The sequence below is a fragment of the Pleurodeles waltl genome, chromosome 2_2, assembly GCF_031143425.1.
Source record: "Pleurodeles waltl isolate 20211129_DDA chromosome 2_2, aPleWal1.hap1.20221129, whole genome shotgun sequence".
Taxonomy (NCBI): domain Eukaryota; kingdom Metazoa; phylum Chordata; class Amphibia; order Caudata; family Salamandridae; genus Pleurodeles; species Pleurodeles waltl.
Genome location: NC_090439.1, coordinates 1139031597 through 1139055785, shown reverse-complemented (window position 1 = coordinate 1139055785; position 24189 = coordinate 1139031597). Strand labels below are relative to the sequence as shown.

Sequence of the window (24189 nt, the reverse complement as noted above, 5' to 3'; positions counted from 1 at the left end):
ATGAACACAGATTTCCAGAAGTTAGGAACACATTTGAAGAATCATAAACATATGCTGTTTGATGAAAGTGTGCTTCCCTTTTTCAGGTTCTGTGGCCTTACCTCTTGGAGTTTATAATCCCTGTCCAGTTCACCAATGCTCTGACCCCGGTGTGTAAGAGCTTAACACAGCTGGCAGCTAAGAAACAGGAGGCTGGTGTTGAAACGCTTCTTATAAACTATGAAACAAACGGTTTGTATTCTTTCAAACAGTAATGTGAAGTATACTTTGAATTGCCTGTTTCAAATAAGGTGATATTGCAGTCACATATTCGTGACCATTTTTCCATTGTAGTTATTTGATCAAATGAAATTAACCTGAACTACCCAAAAACACCATGTAACTTCATCTAGATGCTTTTTCCCCAAAAGGGCAAAGTTGTTTAGAACATTAAGAATCACAGAGTTCATCAGTTTCCCCTACTAAATGTGGATTCACTTGAGAAGTTTTATCCTCAGAAGTCTCTCTGTGGCCATACTGGGCCTCATTCCTAGAACATACTTCACCTAGGAACAAGCACTGATAAAACCAGTTAGTCTTGCTTTAATGCTTGCACACATGCTTGGAGAAACAGTTATTCAGATTTCATTCCACCCACTCCTGACCTCTGTTAGTCTGTGATAACACCCATTTACTACTTTGTACATTCAAAAAACAACATTGCCAAAGCTGATAGGTCTAGGTTTAATGTGCTAACATTTTCAAACACATTTACAAATACAATTCACAAAGGCTGTGTGTGCGTGTTCACGTATTATAGCAAGACCTATTGGCTTATGCTTTTTTTATTACTATCAGTGCAGTGACAATTCCATTACCATCACACGTACCTGCAGGAAGACCTGATATCAATCAGATGTACATACAGAAGTACTGTGGTTGTTCAGGTGCATCAGTCCCCATTTGGCGAACCACTTTGGATACAGTACCCAAGTATGAGGGAATTCTCAATTTTTAAAATATATTTCGGCAGGTGTGTGCATCATAATTTGGATGCTGGAGACCTTTCCGAAGATGATGGGGGAGAGCTTGTTATATTGTTTTATACTAATATGTATCTTAGCACTGTTCAGATACATTTAAAAAATGCATTCTAGATACTAACATAGTTGTGGGGGATACATTGGAAATATCTTCAACAGTCATAAATGGGAACACTGGTTGGGTCCGATGGAGGATGCAAACTGGAGAGACGCATTAATGGCCCCGAGAACATTGACCATGACCTCCGGGTGGTGCAGACTTATTACGTACACACGGCTAACCTTACACCTGACCGGATGCACAAAGCAGGTCTCCTACCCCAAGCTGACTGTCCTCACTGCAGGCCCTGATGCAGATTTTTATCACATGATGTGGACCTTTCCCCACATAGCTACCTATTGGCGAGCAGTTGTCAGAGATTTCTGGAGTCCTGCGTACGGAGGTAGAAGTTGCCCGTTGCCAATTTTTTTGGGGGTCCTGGAGGGGGTGGGGTCCAGCAGGGCGGAGCGGGCCTTCGTGGGAGTGGCATGTTTAGTGGCCAAGAGAGACATTGCTGTTGGTTGGAAAACGGAAGTGGCACCTACGGTGGGGAAGAGGCAGCGGGGGGTGGACTGGGGCACCCAGCAAGAAAATCTGATGTATGAGGCTGCCCTGCCAAATATAAGAGGGTGTGGGGGATGGATAAGTACCTGGAGATATTGTTCAGCTGACATACTCTAGATGTTGAGATTGTTATATGAACTGTCCTTGATTCATACGTTTATTATTGACCTCATGCCTCTGTTATCTATGTGGGACTTGTGTACTGTTCAGCCAGCGACGTGCAAATGTGACCAGTTGGTTTTATGTTATGCAAAATCAATAAAATTGCTTATCAAAAAAACATCAGTAGTCATAAGCAGTGAATAGTTCTGCCTTCGCACAAGACCCTAGGGCACCGAAATATGTGTGTGTGTGGGTGTATATATATGTATATATGTTCGAGGGCATGTGTAGCTGCAGATACACATGCTGTGCACATCCCGCCATCTAGTGTTGGGCTCGGAGTGTTACAAGTTGTTTTTCTTCGAAGAAGTCTTTTCGAGTCACGAGATCGAGGGACTCCTTCCCTTTCGGCTCCATTGCGCATGGGCGTCGACTCCATCTTAGATTGTTTTCTTTCCGCCATCGGGTTCGGACGTGTTCCTCTTCGCTCCGTGTTTCGGTTCAGAAAGTTAGTTAAATCTCGGAAACTTTGACGGTATTGTTTGCGTTCAGTATCGGGTTAGTTAAAACAGATCTACACCGAATTTTGAAGAGCTCCGGTGGCCCTTCGGGGTTTCGATTCCCCAGCGGGGCTGGTCGGCCCGACCTCGTGCGTCTTCAAGGCTAATGGAACGGACCCTATTCCGCTTCTGCGCCGAATGCCACAACAAGTATCCTTACACAGATCAGCATCTGGTCTGTAATTTGTGTTTGTCTCCCGAACACAAAGAGGATACCTGCAAGGTCTGTCGAGCGTTTCGGTCGAGGAAAACGCTAAGAGACCGGAGAGCAAGAAGACTTCAGATGGCGCCGGCAGGGCACCAACAATTGGAGGAAGAGGAAACCTTCTCCATCACGGATTCGGACGAGGCCGAAACCCAACAGATGCCGAAAACCGTGAGTAGAACACACCTGCGCAAAACTCACGGAAAATACATAAAAGCCCAGGGGACGCCACCGCCAGCAGGCCATGGCTTAACCCGAAAATTAGGTGACCGGCCAACGGCACCGAAAAAGGGCACGCACGTGTCGAAGTCATCCGACTTCCGTCGAGATACCAGCACAGAACAGGCTCGACACCGGGTCAGAGCAATCTCGGCATTGAGAAACCGGCACCGAAAAAGATCGGCACCAAGAAACAGGAACACCGAAAGCCAAAAAAGTGTCTTCGGAGCCGAAAAAGACGGTTGAAAAAGTTTCGATACCGAAACATCCGGCTTCGGAGCCGAAACCAAGTTCATACACTGAGGAGCAGGGACTGTCCTAACAATTGCAAGGACACAGATTTGGCCAGGAGCTTGAGGCTGGGCAGATTACACGCAAATAAGGCTCCACATTCAAAAAGAGACAGGGAGAATAAGAACTCTCCCTCCAATCCGAATGAAAAGGAAACTTGCTTTCCAAGAGAAAGACAAACAGCCACAATCAAAGGTGGCAAGACAAGTAACTCCGCCACCGTCACCACATCGCTCACCACAACCATCACCAATGGCCACTCCACCAATGATGCAATCCCCAACGCATACAGGAATGAGCCAAGATGACCCTGACGCATAGGATCTTTATGATGCGCCTGTATCAGATAACAGTCCCGACTGCTACCCAGCGAGGCCATCACCACCTGAGGACAATACTGCTTACACACAGGTGGTGTCCAGAGCAGCCACATTTCACAATGTCGCCCTGCATGCAGAACCAATTGAAGATGACTTTTTGTTTAATACTCTGTCGTCCACACATAGTCAGTACCAGAGTCTCCCTATGTTACCGGGAATGTTGAAACACTCCAAACAAGTCTTTCAAGAGCCTTTTAAAGGCAGGGCCATCACTCCGAGGGTGGAAAAAATGTACAAACCACCACCAACAGACTCTGTGTACATCACGCAGCAATTAACACCGGACTCGGTGGTAGTAGGTGCAGCCCGCAAAAGAGCAAACTCACACACATCGGGAGATGCACTACCACCCGACAAGGAAAGTCGCAAGTTCGACGCAGCGGGGAAAAGGGTTGTGGCACAGGCAGCCAACCAATGGCGCATTGCCAATTCACAGGCTTTGCTATCGAGATAAGATAGAGCTCATTGGGACGAAATGCAACACTTCATCGAGCATTTACCCAAAGAATTCCAAAAGCGTGCGCAACAAGTGGTGGAAGAGGGCCAGAGTATCTCTAATAATCAGATACGGTCGGCAATGGATGCAGCAGACACAGCTGCAAGAACTGTAAATACAGCAGTCACCATACGGAGACATGCATGGCTACGCACCTCAGGATTCAAGCCAGAAATTCAACAAGCGGTGCTGAATATGCCTTTCAACGGACAGCAGTTGTTTGGGCCGGAAGTGGACACTGCTATTGAGAAACTTAAAAAGGACACAGATACGGCCAAGGCCATGGGCGCACTCTACTCCCCGCAGAGGCACATTTTGCAAAACACAGTTCAGAGGGGGGTTTCGGGGACAGAGCACAGAACCCTCAACCTCACAAACAAGGCCCACATACCAGAGCCAGTATCAGAGGGGAAGTTTTCGGGGACAATACAGAGGGGGACAGTTCCCTAAAACTAGAGGAAAGTAATCCCCTTGCTCAAACAACAAGACTACATGACAACATTAGACCTCAAGGATGCGTATTTCCGTATACCCATACATCCTTCCCACAGAAAATACTTAAGGTTTGTAATCCAAGGGGTACATTACCAGTTCAAAGTGTTGCCATTCGGGATAACAACAGCGCCACAAGTCTTTACAAAATGCCTTGCCGTAGTGGCAGCCCATATCAAAAGACAGCAAATACAGGTGTTCCCGTATCTGGACGATTGGTTAATCAAAACCAATACGCAAGAACAGTGTTCTCAACACACAAAATACGTTATAGAAACCCTTCACAAGCTAGGGTTCTCACTCAACTGCCAAAAATCACACCTACAGCCGTGTCAAATACAACAGTACTTAGGAGCAACAATCAACACAAAAAAAGGGATTGCCACTCCAAGTCCACAAAGGGTACAGGCATTCCAAAACGTAATACATGCCATGCACCCAAACCAAAGGTTCCAGGTAAAATTAGTGATGAAACTACTAGGCATGATGTCCTCATGCATAGCCATTGTCCCAAATGCAAGATTACACATGCGGCCCTTACAACAGTGCCTGGCATCACAATGGTCACAAGCACAGGGTCAACTTCAAGATCTAGTGTTGATAGACCGCCAAACATACACCTCGCTTCAATGGTGGAATACTATAAATTTAAACCAAGTGCGGCCTTTCCAAGACCCAGTGCCTCAATACGTGATCACAACAGATGCTTCCATGGTAGGGTGGGGAGCACACCTCAACCAACACAGCATCCAGGGACAATGGGACACTCAACAGAAACAACTTCATATAAATCACTTAGAACTACTAGCAGTATTTCTAGCATTGAAAGCATTTCAACCACTAATAACCCACAAACACATTCTTGTCAAAACTGACAACAATGTATTATCTGAACAAACAGGGAGGGACACACTCGACACAATTGTGTCTCTTAGGTCAAAAGATATGGCATTGGGCGATTCACAACCACATTCGCCTAATAGCGCAATTCATACCAGGAATTCAAAACCAGTTAGCTGACAATCTCTCTCGGGATCACCAACAGATCCACAAATGGGAAATTCATCCCCAGATACTACAAACTTACTTCCAAAGATGGGGAACACCGCAAATAGACCTATTCGCAACAAAAGAAAACGCAAAATGCCAAAACTTCGCATCCAGGTACCCACAGCCTCACTCTCAAGGCAATGCGTTATGGATGAGTTTGTCAGGGATATTTGCATACGCTTTTCCCCCTCTCCCACTCCTTCCATATCTAGTAAACAAATTGAGTTAAAACAAACTCAGACTAATACTGATAGCACCAACTTGGGCACGACAACCTTGGTACACAACACTACTAGACCTATCAGTAGTGCCTCATATCAAACTGCCAAACAGACCAGATCTGTTAACCCAACACAAACAACAGATCAGACACCCGAATCCAGCATCACTAAATCTAGCGATTTGGCTCCTGAAATCTTAGAATTCGGACATCTAGACCTTACACAAGAATGCATGGAGGTCATAAAACAGGCTAGGAAACCAACCACAAGACATTGCTACGCAAATAAGTGGAAAAGGTTTGTTTATTACTGCCATAATAATCAAATCCAACCATTACACGCATCTGCAAAAAACATCATAAGCTACCTACTACACTTACAAAAGTCCAAGTTAGCTTTTTCATCCATTAAAATACATCTCACAGCAATATCGGCTTATCTGCAAATTACGCATTCAACTTCATTATTCAGAATCCCAGTCATAAAAGCATTTATGGAGGGTCTGAAAAGGATTATCCCACCAAGAACACCACCAGTTCCTTCGTGGAACCTCAACATCGTATTACCACGACTCATGGGTCCACCATTTGAACCCATGCACTCATGTGAGATACAGTACTTAACATGGAAAGTAGCCTTTCTAATAGCTATCACATCTCTCAGAAGAGTAAGTGAAATACAAGCCTTTACCATACAAGAAACCTTTATACAGATACACAAACATAAAGTAGTTCTACGCACAAATCCTAAATTCTTACCTACAGTCATATCACCGTTCCACTTAAATCAAACAGTGGAACTCCCAGGGTTCTTCCCAGAACCAGATTCTGTAGCTGAGAGAGCATTACATACATTAGACATCAAAAGGGCACTAATGTACTACATTGATAGAACCAAACAAATTCGCAAAACAAAACAATTTTGTTGCTTTCCAAAAACCTCATACAGGGAATCCAATATCCAAACAAGGCATTGCCAGATGGATAGTTAAATGTATTCAAACCTGTTATATAAAAGCAACAAGAGAACTGCCTATTACACAAAAGGCACACTCCACTAGAAAGAAGGGTGCCACCATGGCCTTTCTAGGAAACATACTAATGACTGAAATCTGTAAGGCAGCCACATGGTCTACGCCTCATACATTTACCAAGCATTACTGCGTGGATGTGTTAACACAGCAAGCCACAGTATGACAAGCAGTATTATGTACATTATTTCAAACAACTTCAACTCCTACAGGCTGAACCACCGCTTTTGGGGAGATAACTGCTTACTAGTCTATGCACAGCATGTGTATCTGCAGCTACACATGCCATCGAACGGAAAATGTCACTTACCCAGTGTACATCTGTTCGTGGCATGAGACGCTGCAGATTCACATGCGCCCACCCGCCTCCCCGGGAGCCTGTAGCCGTTTTAAGTTGACAAAAAATTAAACTTGTACATTTGTAAATTTGTAAATATATCACTTTTAGTCACATTATGTACATACATGCTTACTCCATTGCATGGGCACTATTACTATATACACAACTCCTACCTCACCCTCTGCGGGGAAACAATCTAAGATGGAGTCGACGCCCATGCGCAATGGAGCCGAAAGGGGAGGAGTCCCTCGATCTTATGACTCGAAAGACTTCTTCGAAGAAAAACAACTTGTAACACTCCGAGCCCAACACTAGATTTCGCGATGTGCACAGAATGTGAATCTGCAGCGTCTCATGCCACGAACAGATGTACACTGGGTAAGTGACATTTTCCATATATATATATATATATATATATACACACACACACACACACACACACACACACACACACACACACACTTATAAATTCACTAAAAAAAAACAAAGGTTTCAGGGACATTAAAGTTAAGTTCATGTTCAGCAGTTATAGTTATTCTTATCTTGGGAAAAAATAACTTGTGGCCTAAACTCACTTAACGGCACAACTTATAGTTTTTTCAGGTAAGTATAACCTTAACTATAACTGCTGAATTTCTATGGTTTTGTGTGGGTAAAACATGAACATTTCCTGTAACTTTAGTTTTTTTCAGTGAATGTGTATTTTATTTTTAAGTAAAGTAATTACTATATGTTAAAATATCCACAGTAAAGTAATTACAACCACTGCGATGAGGGTTGCCCTGCAGCCAAACCCATGCACAACCTTTGACCTTGTGTTGCAGGGGTTTGGTGTGTAAATGGGTGTATTTATTTTTCATTGTTCTGCGGATCCTTCGCTAAGTTTCACTGGGAGCTGCGTTGAGTGCCATGGTGGTGTCCCTTCAAGCCCCCTCCATTTGTCCTGTGGGCTCAGGATTCCTCTATTCCGACCCCTTACCTGTTTTCCCACTTTATTTTTTCCTCCCTCGGGCCAAGTGAAAAACAAAATTGCCGCCACAGGTTGAGGCCAGCCAATCAGGGCCTTAGTTTCCTCCCAGATCTGTGGATATGCAAAGCATCTATGTCCCTAGATAACTGTATTTCCTTTTCCTTTCATAACTTCAAAACGATTGAACAGATTTGCACCAAATTACAAAAGGTTGCTTTCTGGACCCAGATGTACATTTTTGGCAACTTTGGTGTAAATCCGTTCAGTGGTTTGGGCTGTAGTGTCTAAAATCCCTATGGGAAATTGCATGGGAAAATAGCTTTTTGGGGACCCCCCCACCCTTTTCTCTGGCCCTGCTTGGCGAATCACCCTCAAACTTTCCAGACAGCAGCAAAAAAATGTGGAATACTAGTTTTGAAAAATATGTGAATATTCATTAAATGGTGCCAAAGTTATTGGCAAAACAAAAAACGTTTTTTCTGTGGGAACTGTCCTAACTCTAGGTATCCTGGTCATGGAAATATCTAAACTCCCTGGAATATGGTCGAGCCCATCCTGGCTTTTAGGGACCAGGATGAGACCCTATGATAAAGCATTCCATCATTATGGTGGGTGAGGGTCTTACAAAAAAAAAAAAAAAAGGTTTCCTTTTTCTTTACTACTAAATGACAGGGTATCCGGTTGGAAAATTACTTTCTTCTATATAGTCAAGGGATACCCCCTGTTGGATTGGACTAGAAAGTTAAACTGCATCAACCAATACAGAAACAGATTCCTCGAAGATGCTTGACCTACTTGGGCATCCACCCTGGATTCTTAATTAAGACCTTCATCAATGTGTGTATGGATCCCTGGGTAGAGGCTGACTCTGATATTCTACCTTTCTGTCCGTGCCCCTCAACCTGGATATAGAGGGTCCACTGCTAACTTCATCAGTTCTACTGGCTTAATCCAAATTTAAACAAAGACAGTGTGACCGGAAAATGTCCTTCCCCCCCCCCCCCCAGGTTGTGCTGTGACTGCAGGAAGCAGATGTTGGTCATAGATCTGCATGACATATGCCTTTACTGTCTTACAATTACAATTCAAAAACAGGATGCATCTAAAGGAAGCCAAAGGCTCAATGTCCTTTCTTCAAGCATTGCTCTTCTAAATTTTAAGCAAATCCCTAGTGATTCCTCACTGGGTATCTGTGGGCAGGCAGCAACAGGTAACTCCACCCCAGATACATAAATGACCCATATGGTGCTGTCTATACAATTCAGTGCTGCAGACCCCCTCTGATGGCCCCACAATCTAGCAATCGCTTGCTGAGGAAGAATGGAGTGACTCGCCACCAGCAATTAAAAAATCAGTTCTTTGGTAGGGCAAGGGGGTGTGAGGGCAAGGCCTTCTCACAAGCTGCACCGCTAGGAAGATCCATGAGCTAATTACACATCATTGCCTGGGTTTCTGCATACATAGGCAGGTGAGGCTTGCAGCATTGGGAATCCCACGCTGTCCCAGTGCGGCTTATCCACTATGCCCCAGATTTGTCCAGTAGTGACTATCTGGCACCCCACAAATGTCCCTTCCCAATGGGCAACATGTAGCAATATAGGCATCATACACCACACAATATGCAGGGCCACACTTTGGAACAGACAAGGCGCAGTCTTCCCTGACACTTTGGGTGCCAGGCGTCAAGGCAGGTCCAAAGCAGTCTTTATTAACAAGGCCAGACAGTGGTTCATCTCTAGTACATTTCACTTTATGCTACAGTTGGCCTGACAGCAGTCTTGTCAGGTAAACCTCATTAGGAACTGTAGTCTCTCTTTCCTATTCTTTGATTTGCACTTCCCACACAGGAGATAACTGGGTGACCTACTTTTAGTCTGCTTCCGCTATGGAGTCTCACCATGCCACTCTCTAATCAATAGGGTGGGCAAAACTGTGCTTTCAGCACCATCTTCCCCATGGCTATTTCCTTCTTGCGTCTTGATTCTTCTTCCTTGAGCACCAGCATTAAAAACATTAGAGATCAAAGGCTCACATGGGCATCATGGACCAGTGAATAGGCACCTCTGATCAGCACTGATCTGCTCTGAGAACTTAGCACTTACTGTGATGGCTCTCTCAGAGAACGTCAGTCTTGTTTGTTAGCCAGGCCACGCCCCCTGATAGCACTTGACAATTTTAATTCATAGCTGAAGAAACAATCAGATTGATACGCCAGAAAAACCTTACATCAGAAATGACATTCAATATTTCTGCCTTATTCTTGAAATGAGGTTCTGTGTTAACTACTTGTTATGTTGTCCAATTAATTGGTCAAATAATCAAACATTTATAAAGCATGACAAATCACCTGTGATAGTCTTGAGACACTGGAGCTGTATGCTACTGGAGTGACGGTGCGCTCCTGAGGTGCTGGAGGAGGTTGTTCCCAGCCTTGGCTGCCAGGTGCGAAAAGGATCATCCTCCGCTTTTGGCTTGTCGGATCTGTGGGGTAAGTTGCAAAATTGGGATGGCCGTAGACGTAGATGCAACTTTGGTCCGCTTCTCCAAGGCCTAGGGGCGACATATGCAGAGGTGTACTTTGGCATCGGGCTTCCTTGTCCAGGAGCACTCGTGGTTGAGGGGTCCTGTGGTCTGAGGCTGCAAGCGCCATCATGGAGTCCAGGAGGGGTGAAACCACAATGGACTTGAGCTCAGGAGAGCTGAGGGACCTTGTTTACACCAAGGGTCCACTTTATCTCGAGCTGTGGGTGACAGGTGCAGTGGTTGCTTTGTGTCAGGTTTCTCTCACCTAAGAAGCTGTTGGAGAGGGAGCCTACGTGAAGAGGCTGCAAGCGACTTGGATTCTGGACAGCTAGGAAACCTTGTTGGCACCAGTGGTCTGCTTCACCTCAGTGTAGGAAGCTGGCCTCGTGTGTGGTGGACACCTGTGGTGTTTGCTCCTTAAACCAGGTATTAGTGAATGAATACGTGTCTAGGAAGCCATGACTCTCTAGTGGTATCTGTGGTGAGCAGCCAAGACTTAGCTAGGAGGAGTGTAAAGCACTTGCAATACCAAAGCAGTCACACAGCAATTTATCACACCTGAAAGGAACCACATAGTGTTAGAAAAATTAAGGTACGTTATTATAGTAGCACTGAACTAATTACTTATAGGCAGTCCCCTAACTGGAGGTAAGTGCACATTATTTTATATATATATATATATATATGTTCGATGGCATGTGTAGCTGCAAATACACATGCTTTGCACATCCCGCCATCTAGTGTTGGGCTCGGAGTGTTACAAGTTGTTTTTCTTCGAAGAAGTCTTTTCGAGTCACGAGATCGAGGGACTCCTCCCCTTTCGGCTCCATTGCGCATGGGCGTCGACTCCATCTTAGATTGTTTTCTTTCTGCCATCGGGTTCGGACGTGTTCCTTTTCGCTCCGTGTTTCGGTTCGGAAAGATAGTTAGAATCTCAGAAAATTTGACGGTATTGTTTGCGTTTGGTATCGGGTTAGTTACAACAGATCAACACCGACTTTTGAAGAGCTCCGGTGGCCCTTCGGGGTTTTTTCGATCCCCCGTCGGGGCCTGGTCGGCCCGACAATGTGTCTCTTCAAGGCTGATGGAACGGACCCCATTCCGCTTCTGCCCCAAATGCCACAACAAGTATCCGTATACAGATCATCATCTGGTCTGTAACTTGTGTTTGTCTCCAGAACACAAGGAAGATACTTGTGAAGCCTGTCTAGCGTTTCGGTCGAGGAAGACATTAAGAGACCGAAGAGCGAGAAGACTACAGATGGCGTAGGCGCCGACAGGACAAAAACACTTGGAGGAGGAAGAAGAAACCTTCTCCATCGAGGATTCGGACGAGGTCGATCCCGAACAGACGCCAAAAAACGTGAGTAAGACGTCAACACACAAAACTCATGGAAAAACCACTAAAGCCCAGGGGACGCCAGCAGGCCATGGCTTAACCCGAAAAATAGGTGACCGACCATCGGCATCGAAAAAGGGCACGCATGTGTCGAAGGCTTCTGACTCCGGTCGAGATACCGGCACAGAGCAGACTCGACCCCGAGACGGCGGGTCAGAGCAAGTTCGGCACCGAGAGGGCGGCACCGAGAGACCGGAACGCCAAAAATTGCAAAAGTGTCGTCGGAGCCGAAAAAGACAGCCGAAAAAGTTTCCATTCCGAAACATCCGGCCTCGGAACCGAAAACAGGTTCCTACACAGAGGAACAGGGACTGTCCTCACAAATGCAAGGACATAGGTTCGGACAAGAACTAGAGTCAATGGAGCCAGACTACACTCAGAGAAGGCTCCACATCCAAAAAGACACAGGGAAGATAAGTACTCTTCCCCCAATTAGGATGAAAAGAAGACTTGCCTTTCAAGAAAAAGACAAGCAGCCACAGGCAAAGGTGGCAAGACAAGTAACACCGCCGCCATCTCCACCACACACATCACCGGTAGCCACTCCACCACTGATGCAGTCCCCAACTCATACTGGAATGAGTCAGGATGATCCCGACGCATGGGATCTTTATGATGCGCCAGTATCAGATAACAGCCCAGACTGTTATCCAGCGAGACCGTCGCCACCTGAGGGCAGTACAGCCTACACACAGGTGGTGTCAAGAGCAGCGGCGTTTCATAATGTCACCCTGCATGCAGAGCCGATTGAGGATGACTTTTTATTTAACACACTAACCTCCACACATAGCCAATACCAAAGTCTCCCTATGCTACCCGGAATGCTAAAACACTCCAAACAGGTGTTTCAGGAACCTGTGAAGGGCAGGGCTATAACTCCAAGGGTGGAGAAGAAATACAAGCCACCGCCAACAGACCCTGTATACATAACGCAGCAATTAACACCAGACTCTGTGGTAGTAGGGGCAGCTCGCAAGAGAGCGAACTCGCACACCTCGGGAGACGCACCACCTCCAGACAAGGAGAGTCGCAAGTTCGACGCTGCGGGGAAAAGGGTTGCAGCAGAAGCGGCCAACCAATGGCGCATTGCCAACTCACAGGCATTGCTGGCGAGATATGATAGGGCTCATTGGGACGAAATGCATCATTTCATTGAACACTTACCCAAAGCGTTCCAAAAAAGGACACAACAGGTGGTGGAGGAAGGACAGAGCATTTCCAACAATCAAATACGCTCTGCAATGGATGCAGCGGATACAGCTGCTAGGACAGTAAATACAGCAGTGACCATAAGGAGACACGCATGGCTGCGTACATCAGGATTCAAGCCGGAAATACAACAAGCCGTGCTGAATATGCCATTTAACGGACAGCAGTTGTTTGTGCTGGAGGTGGACACTGCTATCGAAAAACTTAAAAAGGACACTGATATGGCCAAAGCCATGGGCGCACTCTACTCCCCACAGAGCAGAGGCACATTTCGTAAAACACAGTTCCAAGGGGGGTTTCGAGCACAAAGCACAGAACCCTCAACCTCACAAACAAGGCCCACTTATCAGAGCCAATATCAGCGGGGAAGTTTTCGGGGACAATATAGAGGGGGCCAATTCCAAAAGAGTAGAGGGAAGTTCCAAAGTCCCAAAACTCCTCAAAACAAGCAGTGACTTCCATGTCACAAATCCCCAACACAACACCTGTGGGGGGGAGACTAACCAAGTTCTACAAACATTGGGAGGAAATAACAACAGACACTTGGGTCCTAGCAATTATCCAGCATGGTTATTGCATAGAATTTCTCAAATTCCCTCCAAATGTCCCACCGAAAACACACAATATGTCAAAACAACACATGGATCTTCTAGAACTAGAAATCTAAGCGTTGTTACAAAAAGATGCAATAGAACTGGTACCAATTCATCAGAGAGGAACAGGAGTTTACTCGCTGTACTTCCTCATACCCAAAAAGGACAAAACTCTGAGACCTATATTAGATCTCAGAACGTTAAATACCTACATCAAATCAGATCACTTTCACATGGTGACATTACAGGACGTAATCCCATTGCTCAAACAACAAGACTACATGACAACACTAGACCTAAAGGATGCATACTTCCATATACCAATACATCCTTCACACAGAAAGTACTTCAGGTTTGTATTCCAAGGGGTACATTACCAATTCAAAGTGTTGCCATTCCGGATAACAACTGCGCCAAGAGTTTTTACAAAATGCCTGGCAGTAGTAGCTGCACATATCAGGAGGCAGCAAATACATGTGTTCCTGTACCTAGACGATTGGTCATATCACCGTTTCACTTAAATCAAACAGTAGAACTACCAGTTTTCTTTCCAGAACCAGATTCTGTAGCTGAAAGAGCACTACATACATTAGACATCAAAAGAGCTTTAATGTACTACATTGACAGAACAAAACAAATACGAAAAACAAAACAACTGTTCGTTGCTTTTCAAAAACCTCATACATGGAATCCAATATCCAAACAAGGCATTGCCAGATGGATAGTTAAATGTATTCAAACCTGTTATCTCAAAGCAAAAAGAGAACTGCCTATAACACCAAAGGCACATTCAACTAGGAAGAAAGGTGCTACTATGGCCTTTCTAGGAAACATTCCAATGACTGAAATATGTAAGGCAGCCACATGGTCTACGCCTCATACATTCACCAAACATTACTGCGTGGATGTGTTAGCAACACAACAAGCCACAGTAGGACAAGCAGTACTACGAACTTTATTTCAAACAACTTCAACTCCTACAGGCTGAGCCACCGCTTTTGGGGAGATAACTGCTTACTAGTCTATGCAAAGCATGTGTATCTGCAGCTACACATGCCATCGAACGGAGAATGTCACTTACCCAGTGTACATCTGTTCGTGGCATGAGACGCTGCAGATTCACATGCGCCTACCCGCCTCCCCGGGAGCCTGTAGCCGTTTCAAAGTTGATCTTGAACATTTGTAAATTTGTAAATATATCACTTTAAACCACCTTATGTACATACATATTTACTCCATTACATGGGCACTATTACTATAATACACAACTCCTACCTCACCCTCTGCGGGGAAAACAATCTAAGATGGAGTCGACGCCCATGCGCAATGGAGCCGAAAGGGGAGGAGTCCCTCGATCTCGTGACTCGAAAAGACTTCTTCGAAGAAAAACAACTTGTAACACTCCGAGCCCAACACTAGATGGTGGGATGTGCAAAGCATGTGAATCTGCAGCGTCTCATGCCACGAACAGATGTACACTGGGTAAGTGACATTTTCCATATATAAATAAATATATATATGTTCAGTGGCATGTGTAGCTGCAGATGCACATCCCGCCATCTAGTGTTTCGCTCAGAGTGTTAAAAGTTGTTTTTCTTCGAAGATGTCTTTTTTCAAGTCACAGGATCCAGTGACTCCTCCTCTTGGTGACAGTGCGCATGGGCATCGACTCCTTTGTTAGATTGTTTTCTTTCCACCGTCGAGTTTGGACGTGTTCCCTCTCGCTTCCAAGACTTTCCATTCAGAAACTTTATATTCACTTTCTTATACCATCAGTATTGTTTTTGAGTGTGTTTTACCTCTGCAACCGATCCAATAGTACTGTCTGGATCGAGAAAACGCCCTTTTGGGCGCTTGCACCCTTCTTGGGCCTGTTCGGGCCTACTGCGCCATAACCTGATGGATCGGACTCCATTCGGATTTTGTCCTCATGCCACGCTAAATTCCCTTATACTGACCAGCACTTGGTCTGTAATCTTTGCCTTTCTCCTGAATATTGTGAGGAAGATTGTGAAGCTTGCCTTTCGTTTCGATCGAAGAAGACACTGCGTGATCGAAGGGCAAGAAGACTTGAGATAGTGTCGAAACATACAGAGTCCACTGACACCTTAGAGGAGGAGCAGGCACCGACGGCTGTTTCGATCCCAGATTCTGACTCCAAACAAGGATCAGAAGACGACAGCCAGCCAATCACAGCTGCACAGTATGAGAGTACACCTGGCCCTACACACCCTCTCAAAAAATCAAGAAACGCCTTGGGAGCGTCACTGCTGTCAGGCCATGGTTCCACCTGGAAAAACGTAATCGGTGACTGGTCCCTGGGTTCGGCACCGAAAAAGGCCAAAACACCCCATCAACAGTCCATGCCTGTTTCGGTGCAGGAGTCGAGCAAGAAAATAAGAAGCTCAACCTCCGAGCAGACGCCTACAATATTCGGATCGGAAATTAATGCGCCCGGCTTCGAAGCTGAAACCTCGGCTAATATCTTCGGGACCGAAACACCTCGGAACCGCTTTGGAGCCGAAAACATCCTTCTATACAGAAGAAACAGGACTTTTGACCTGATTTAAACATATGCTCAAAATATCCATTGAACAATCCTCTAAAGGCACAAAAACAACCTCTGAACATCCAATAGAGGAATCTGACATTCAACCAATTTTAGAGGTTATGGACAGTAAGCAGAGAAGAACACAAATCCACAGAGAGACTGGGAAAGTATTACTTCTCCACCTCCACAGACTAAAAGAAAGCTAGCATTCCAATGGACTCTTGATACTGCCCCACCACCAGCAAACATTTTCAAGCAAAAAGAGAAGCCATCACCTCTCCAGGTTTCTCCACCACATTCGCCACAGCTTCCTTTCTCACCACCACCTTATACCCCCACCACCACTACAGTCACCATCACACTCCCATACTTATTCACAGGGAGTCATGGTGGACCCAAGGGATATGTATGATTCAGATCCTATACCGTCCAGTGATCCAGATCTTTACCCTACTAAACCATCACCACTAGAGGATAGTACGGTTTATATCGAAGTTATATCTAGGGCAGCTGCATACCATGGGGTCCAAATGCATGCAGAACCTTTGGAAGAGGATTTTCTTTTTAATACACTATCCTCTATCTATAAACACTACCAGTGCTTTCTGGTATGCTTAGGCACGCAGGTGATGTATTTAAAGAACCAGTTGAGACGACATGCATGGTTAAGGTCCTCCGTTTTTAAATCTGAAATACAACAGGCAGTGCTTAATATGCCATTCGATAAACAGCATTTCTTTGGACCAGGAGTAGACTCTACCATTGAGAAACTCAGAAAGGACTCGGATACTACAAAAGCCACGGGAGCCCTTTATTCTACGCCTTTTCGAGTTCCTTTCAGAAACAACAGTTTAGGGGAGGTTTTCAATCCCAAATTGCAGAAGCATCCACCTCCCATCCTAAACAAACACAGCAGGATTATTCAAGAGGGTCATTAGAGGTTCTTACAGAGGACAGAACTTCAGAGCCAGAGGAAAATTTACAGCCTCAAAGAGTGCTACCACACCCACTAAACAATGACTTACCAAACATCCCACAATCCCATACGTCTCCTGTGGGAGGAAGACTGCAACAATTCCATTCTGACTGGCAGAACATCACCACAGTGGGTACTTTCAATTATCCGCAATGGCTATTGTCTAGAACTCATCTCTACTCCACCAGATATACTCCTTCATTTTCACAGACTCTCCAGAACACACTGCTCTACTAAACAAGAGGTACAATCTCTATTACTAAAAGGTGCAATAGAAATGGTTCCCATCTCACAGCAAGTGACAGGAGTATACTCCCTAAACTTCCTTATACCAAAAAAGGCTGGTACTTTCAGACCCATTCTAGATCTCAGACCTCTAAATCTATATAACCTGTCAGAACATTTTCACATGGATACTCCACAGGACGTCATTCCTCTACTACTAAAACACGATTACATGACCACGTTCAATCTAAAGGACGCCTGCTTCCACATTCCCATACATCCAGCTCACCACAAGTACCTAAGGTTCGTAATATCAGGCAACCAATTCAAAGTACTAACCTTTGGGATAACAACAGCACCACTGTTCACAAAATGTCTAGCTGTAGTAGCGGCTTACCCCAGAAGACACCACATACATGTCTTTCCATATCTAGACGATTGTTAAATAAAATCCATTAACATTCTACAGTGTCATCAACACACGCAATACACAATAGATACCCTACACACAATCCCCACACACAAAAGGGTTCACAATCGATTACCAGAAATCTCATCTTCAACCAGCACAAATTCAACCTTATCTAGGTGCAATTCTCAATACTCATTCAGCATTAGCCTACCCAAATCCACAAAGGATACAGGCCTTTCAATACCTCATATCACAAATCCAGGTCAATCAGACTTACACAGTACGATTTATCATGAAACTATTGGGAATGATGGCATCATGTATATCAATAGTACCTCATGCAAGACTGAACATGAGACCACTGCAACAGTGTCTCTCTCAACAGTGGTCTCAGGCACAGGGTCATTACAGGATCTAGTGTTGTTATAACACCAAACTTACAAATCTCTGCAATGGTGGAATCACAACAACTTAACATAAGGGCAGTCCTTTCAAGACCTGGTGCCACAACCCGTAATCACAACAGATGCGTCAATGACAGGTTGGGGAGCTCATCTCAACAACCTAACCATACAAGGGTAATGGGACTCGACACAATCAACTTACCACATAAACCACTTGGAATTAATAGCTGTGTTCTTACCTATCAAAGCTTTCCAACCTGAGGTCATAGACAAAACAGTCTTAATAAGAACAGACAACATGACAACAATGTATTATCTGAGAAAACAAGGGGGGCGCATTCATCCCAATTGTCCCTTCTAGCTCAAACAATATGGAAATGGGCAATTCACAATCAGATTCACTTACTAGGAGAATATATCCCACGGATACACAACCAGCTAGCAGACCTTCTAAGCAGGATGCAGCAACAAATACATGAGTGGGAGATTCACCCACAGGTACTTCAGTATTACTTTGAAATGTGAGGAACACCAAACATAGACCTTTTCGCAACAAGCAAAAATGCCAAAACTTCACATCCAGACACCCACACCCTCAATCCAAGGGAAATGCTCTATGGTGCAACTGGTCAGGAATATTTGCTTACGTTTTTCCCCCTCTCCCATTAATTCCATTTCTGCTCAACAAAATGCGTGTCACCTCTCTCACCATGATTCGTATAGCTACCATGTGGGCACACCAACACTGATACACAACACTCCTGGATCTGTCAGTAGTGCCTCATCACAAACTTCCAAACAGACCAAATCTGTTAACTCAGAACAATGGTCAAATCAGGCATTCCAATCCCAGTGTACTCAATTTAGCAATTTGGCTCCTGAACTCAGAGTTTAGATATTTTCAGCTTCCATTAGAATGTATGAACATTCTAAAACAAGCACGTAAACCAACAACCAGACAATGCTATGCAAATAAGTGGAAACGGTTTGTATACTACTGCCAACCTTAAAATATAGATCCCCTTAAAGCGTCAGTACAAGATTTTGTGTGCTATCTACTTTATTTACAAAAAGCAAATCCTGCTTTTTTCCTGTATTAAAATTAAACAGCCATATCAGCGTACCTACAAACCGTACAACATACTTTTCCCTTTAGAGTTCTTGTCATAAAAGCATTAATGGAAGGAATGAAACGCATTATTCCACCCAGAACGCCACCAGTTCCTGCATGGAATCTTAATATTGTACTCACAAGACTAATGGGCCCACCATTCGAACCCATGCACTCTTGTGTGATTCAATTTCTCACATGGAAAGTTGCTTTCTTAGTAGCAATTACTTCATTATGAAGAGTAAGTGAAATTCAAGCATTTACTCTAAAGGAACTGTTCTTCCAAGTACACAAACACAAAGTAGTACTTAGGACAAACCGAAAATTCTTACCTAACCTTTTCACATTAATCAGTCCGTGGAATTGCCAGTCTTCTTTCCACAGCCAGACTCTACTGCTGAAAGAGCTCTACACACTCTTGACTTGAAAAGAGCTCTAATGTATTACGTAGACAGAACAAAAGATTTTAGGAAAACTAATCAGCGTTTTGTTGCTTTCCAACAACCTCATCAAGGTAATCCCATTTCAAAACAAGGGTTAGCTAGATGGATTTTGAGATTTATTCAAACATGTTACCTTAAGACAAAAAGGCAACTATTAATAACTCCAAAAGCACATTCCACTAGGAAAAAGGGTGCCTCTATTGCATTCTTAAGAAATATTCCAATAGCAGATATATGCAAAGCTGCCACATGGTCCACACCACATACATTCACAAAGCATTACTGTGTGGATGTTTTTATCTAGACAACAAGCCAAGGTTGTACAAGCAGTGCTAAAACACTTTTTCAAACCACTTCAACTCTTACAGGCTAACCACCGCTTATTTGGGAGGAGAACTGTTTTTTAATCTATGCTCAGCATGTGTATCTGCAGCTACACATGCCATTGAATGGAAAATGTAATTTACCTGGTGTGCATCTGTTTGTGACATGTAGTGGTGCAGATTCACATGAATGGATATATATGTATGGATATTACGTGATCAAGGCTACGGCTGAAACGCGTTGTTCTGGGCAGAAGCATTGGTGACTAAAGCTTTTTGGACTTCCATTTGGTGTCCAGGAACTTTCTGCATGTAACAGGAGGATTGTTGGCAATAATATGTGGATGGCTAGGTCCACGCCTGGACTGCTACTGAACTAGCAGCCTCAGATGTCTGGCAATGTTGGTGCTTTGTATATTTGTATGTATATACAACTATAGAGACATAAGAAGTATGTATATATATACACACACATACATGGACATCTTAGTTACTTCTTATGTCTCTATAGTTGTACATACACAATTTTTCACTCCTTACTTCACCCTTCTGTGGGAAAACAATCTTAACAAAGGTGTCGATGCCCATGCGCATTATAATCGAGAGGATGAGTCACTCGAAACCGTGACTCGAAAAAAGACTTCTTCAAAGAAAAACAACTTGTAACACTCCAAGCCCAACACTAGATGCCAGGATATGCACAGCATGTGAATCTCCAGCACTACATGCCACGAACAGTTGTACACTAGGTAAGTGACATTTTTCATATATAGTAATAGTTAGGAATTAGCATGAGAAACAAAAAGCATTGACAAGAAATTGTAGAAAATAGCTAGGGCCCTAGGGGAGGGCCAAACCATATACTAAAATAGTGGAATGCAATGTGAGGTACCCCACCCAATGATGTCGAGTAGTTAGAAGGGAGCTTGGAGAACTTGGGTCCCTAAGGGGTGGGTACCTAGGTGACCCCCTGTGACCATGAGGGCAGAGATAAGTTACTTGGTCTTCCCAAAGACTAACAAGTGGACTTGCAAAAGGTAGAATGCAAGACCAGAACTAGACCAGTGGAATCCAATGGGGGATTCCCGAAGAAATGGACCTGCAAAAGACGGCTGAGCAGGAGCCACTACCCACACTTCTGTGGTTGAAGGTCTGGGTCGATGAGGGAATATGAAGATTAGCTGTGGAGCCCAGGAGCTGCAGAGAGGTCATTGGAGTACTGCAGATGATGTCCCATGCCGGCCACTGGGTCACAGGATCACCAACAAGCCTTGGCAAATGCAAGGTGGAGCAAGGAAGGATTTGCAGTGAAGAAGAGGACAACCAAGGTCTAGGGGACTTGACCCTTGGAGGGGAGTCCGGGCTGACCCTCAGCAGTCTGAAGAGCCAGTAGGAGCAGTCCCAGCCCCCACAGGCAACCCACTGGCAGCACGCACAGTAAGTTGCAGTGAGGCACAGTGAGCACACCTGGAGATGAGCCCCACGTCGCTGGAGCAGCAGAGGAGAGACTGTCCTTGCAAGAATAAAATGCTGGAGGCTGGAGCTACTTGGAGCCTGAAAATCCCTTGGAGCAACAGTCAACAAGCCTTGGTTGTTGCAAGAGTTGCCGTGCACAGAGGTACTGTCCTGCAAGGAGAGGCAAGGCTCACTGTCTCCCAAGTTGAACAGCACATAGAGAGGTCCAAGGGGACAACTCAGACCCACCACCTGTGTTGGACGTTCTTTCTGGAGCTGGATGGCAGAAGATCCAGCAGTTGGTTGTCATTCTCTAAGGTACCTGCGGTTGCAGGGGAGTGACTCCTTCACTCCAAGGGAGATTCCTTCTTGCTTCTTTGGTTCAGCTGAAGTCTCACTGACCCCAGAGGATACACAGTTGTGGAAATGTTGCAAATGCTGGAAGGAGCCACAGTGAAACAATGTTGCAAGGCGAGGTCGTCTTGGGACATGCAGGCTAGTTTGGTTCCTGTGAAGTCCGGCAGCGGTTCTTATGGTCAGGAGCAGAAGAGGCCATTGCAGGGGAGTCCTGGTGGAGTCTTGCATGTTGATTCTGCAGACCCACATGCAAGGATGTCCCTAAATTGCCCTACCATTGGGCTTGGTCACTCTGCAGGATGACCACTTATCAAGGGAGTCACTGATGTCAGTCACCTGTCTTGACCAACCAGATGTTCCCAGGGACCTCTGCACATCTTGTTTTCAAGATAACAATCAGGTGGGCACCTGGAGGAGCTCTGTGCACCATCCTTGGGGTGGTGATGAACAGGGGAGTGGTGATTCCCCTTTCCTTTGTGTGCTTTTGCGTCAGAGCAGGGACTGAGGGTCCCTGGACTGATGCAAACCGGATTATGCAAGGAGGGCACCAAATGTGCCATTCAAAGTGAGCTGGTGGCATGGGAACACTACTTCTCCCCAGCCTAGTAACACCTATTTCCAAGGGAGAGGATGTTGCCTCCCTCTCCCATAGGAAATCCTTTGTTCTGCCTTGCCCTGGTGATTAAGCAGCAGGAGGGCAGAAACCTGTCTGAAGGGTCGCAGTAGCGCGCTCTCTGCAAACCCTGAAAGACTGCTAGGAGCAATACTGGGGGGTCCTCTAAGGAGCCCCCAGAGTGCATGTAATCATGCCACCAAAACTGACATTTGTATTGGGGTATGATTCCGACATGTTTGACACAAAACATGCCTAGGTACGGAGGTAACATTATGTAGCTGGGCCACAGGTAGTGATTGACCTGTGGCCAGTAGACTGGTAAAATGGCTTCTCCACACTTACGAAGTCCAGTGCATTGGAACTGGGGTTTGTAGGGGCACCTTTGCTCATTCACGGGTGCCCTCACTCACAGGGATCTGCACCCTTCCGTCTGGGCTAGGAGGGCCTACCCTAGGGGTGACTTACAGTGACCTTGTGCAGTGACTAGCAGTGAAAGGGTGCATACACCTTTTCACGTAGGCTGCAATGTCAGGCCAACAGACACAGTTTATATAGGCTTCTTTGGGTGGCATAATACATGCTGCACCCTATGGGAGACCCCTGGTGTACCAATGCCCTGGGTATCTAAGTACCATATACTAGAGACTTACAGGGGTACACCAGAATGCCATTTGTGGGGTATAAATGATACCAAGGCAACCAAATTTAGAGGAGAGAGCACAATCACTGGGATCCTGGTTGGCAGGATACCAGTAAAAGTAGTCTAAACACACTGATAAACAGGCAAAAAGTGGGGGTAACCGTGCCGAAAGGAGTGACTTTCCTATACTTGGGTTGTGGGCAACTGGTGCAGTGGTGACTTCAGGTGTCGGTCTTCACGGTTCTTGAGGCAACTGCGTCCATTCCTTGGAGTTGGTTAGAGAGCAGGCCCGCTGCTCAGGGGAGACTTAAGTTTTGTAAAGTTTTTTTTTAAGACAGGAGGTGCTCCCAGGTTTCTGGAGGTTCAGCTGCAGGACGAGGGTTTTCTGGTGCAGTCTGTCAAGGAGTGCAGACAGACCGGCATCGATGTTACAAGATCAGCTGCTGCTTTTCCTTGTCTGCAGGTGCTTCTCATCTTTGTCCTTTTCTTCTTAGGTCCTCGAAATCAGTTACTCTCCTTTAGGGTGACTACACTCCTATGACCAGTTTCCTTGAGAAGTAGACATAACCATAACCCTGACCCTAGTGGCCTAATTCCTTCCAAACCAAGATGGAGGAATTTAAAAATTGGCGTCCACTTTAGCTCATCCACTTTAGGGGTGTGACTGGCATGAAGTGGGCATATCTCCTAATCTGCCTAATTTTCTCACCTGTCTTGCTGCCAAAAGTTGGGTCAGGACAGGAGGGTTGGTCATCTCCACCATTTAGAGAGACCTGGGTCCCATTACAAAAGGAGCTAGGCCTTTGAAGCTTCCATCCCTGGAATGTTCATACCGTCTGGTGGAGTTGCTAACACTCCTGCCCAGTGCAGGCTTTTGTCTCTGGCCCTTGAGAGCGCAGGCTGTCACCTTTAAGGGGGTATGAAACGTGGCTAGGTTGGCTGAACTGGTCAGGATTAGTCAGTTAACACA

General features: G+C 45.2%; 1 protein-coding gene across 1 annotated transcript in view; it reads left to right on the top strand.

Moving 5' to 3' along the window:
• Positions 1-24189, top strand: part of MROH1 (maestro heat like repeat family member 1) — a 1237492-nt gene that overhangs the window by 491543 nt on the left and 721760 nt on the right. The window contains exon 15 of the mRNA XM_069221041.1: positions 87-231. Coding sequence (XP_069077142.1) covers positions 87-231 — 145 coding nt within the window. The remainder of the gene's footprint in view (positions 1-86; positions 232-24189) is intronic.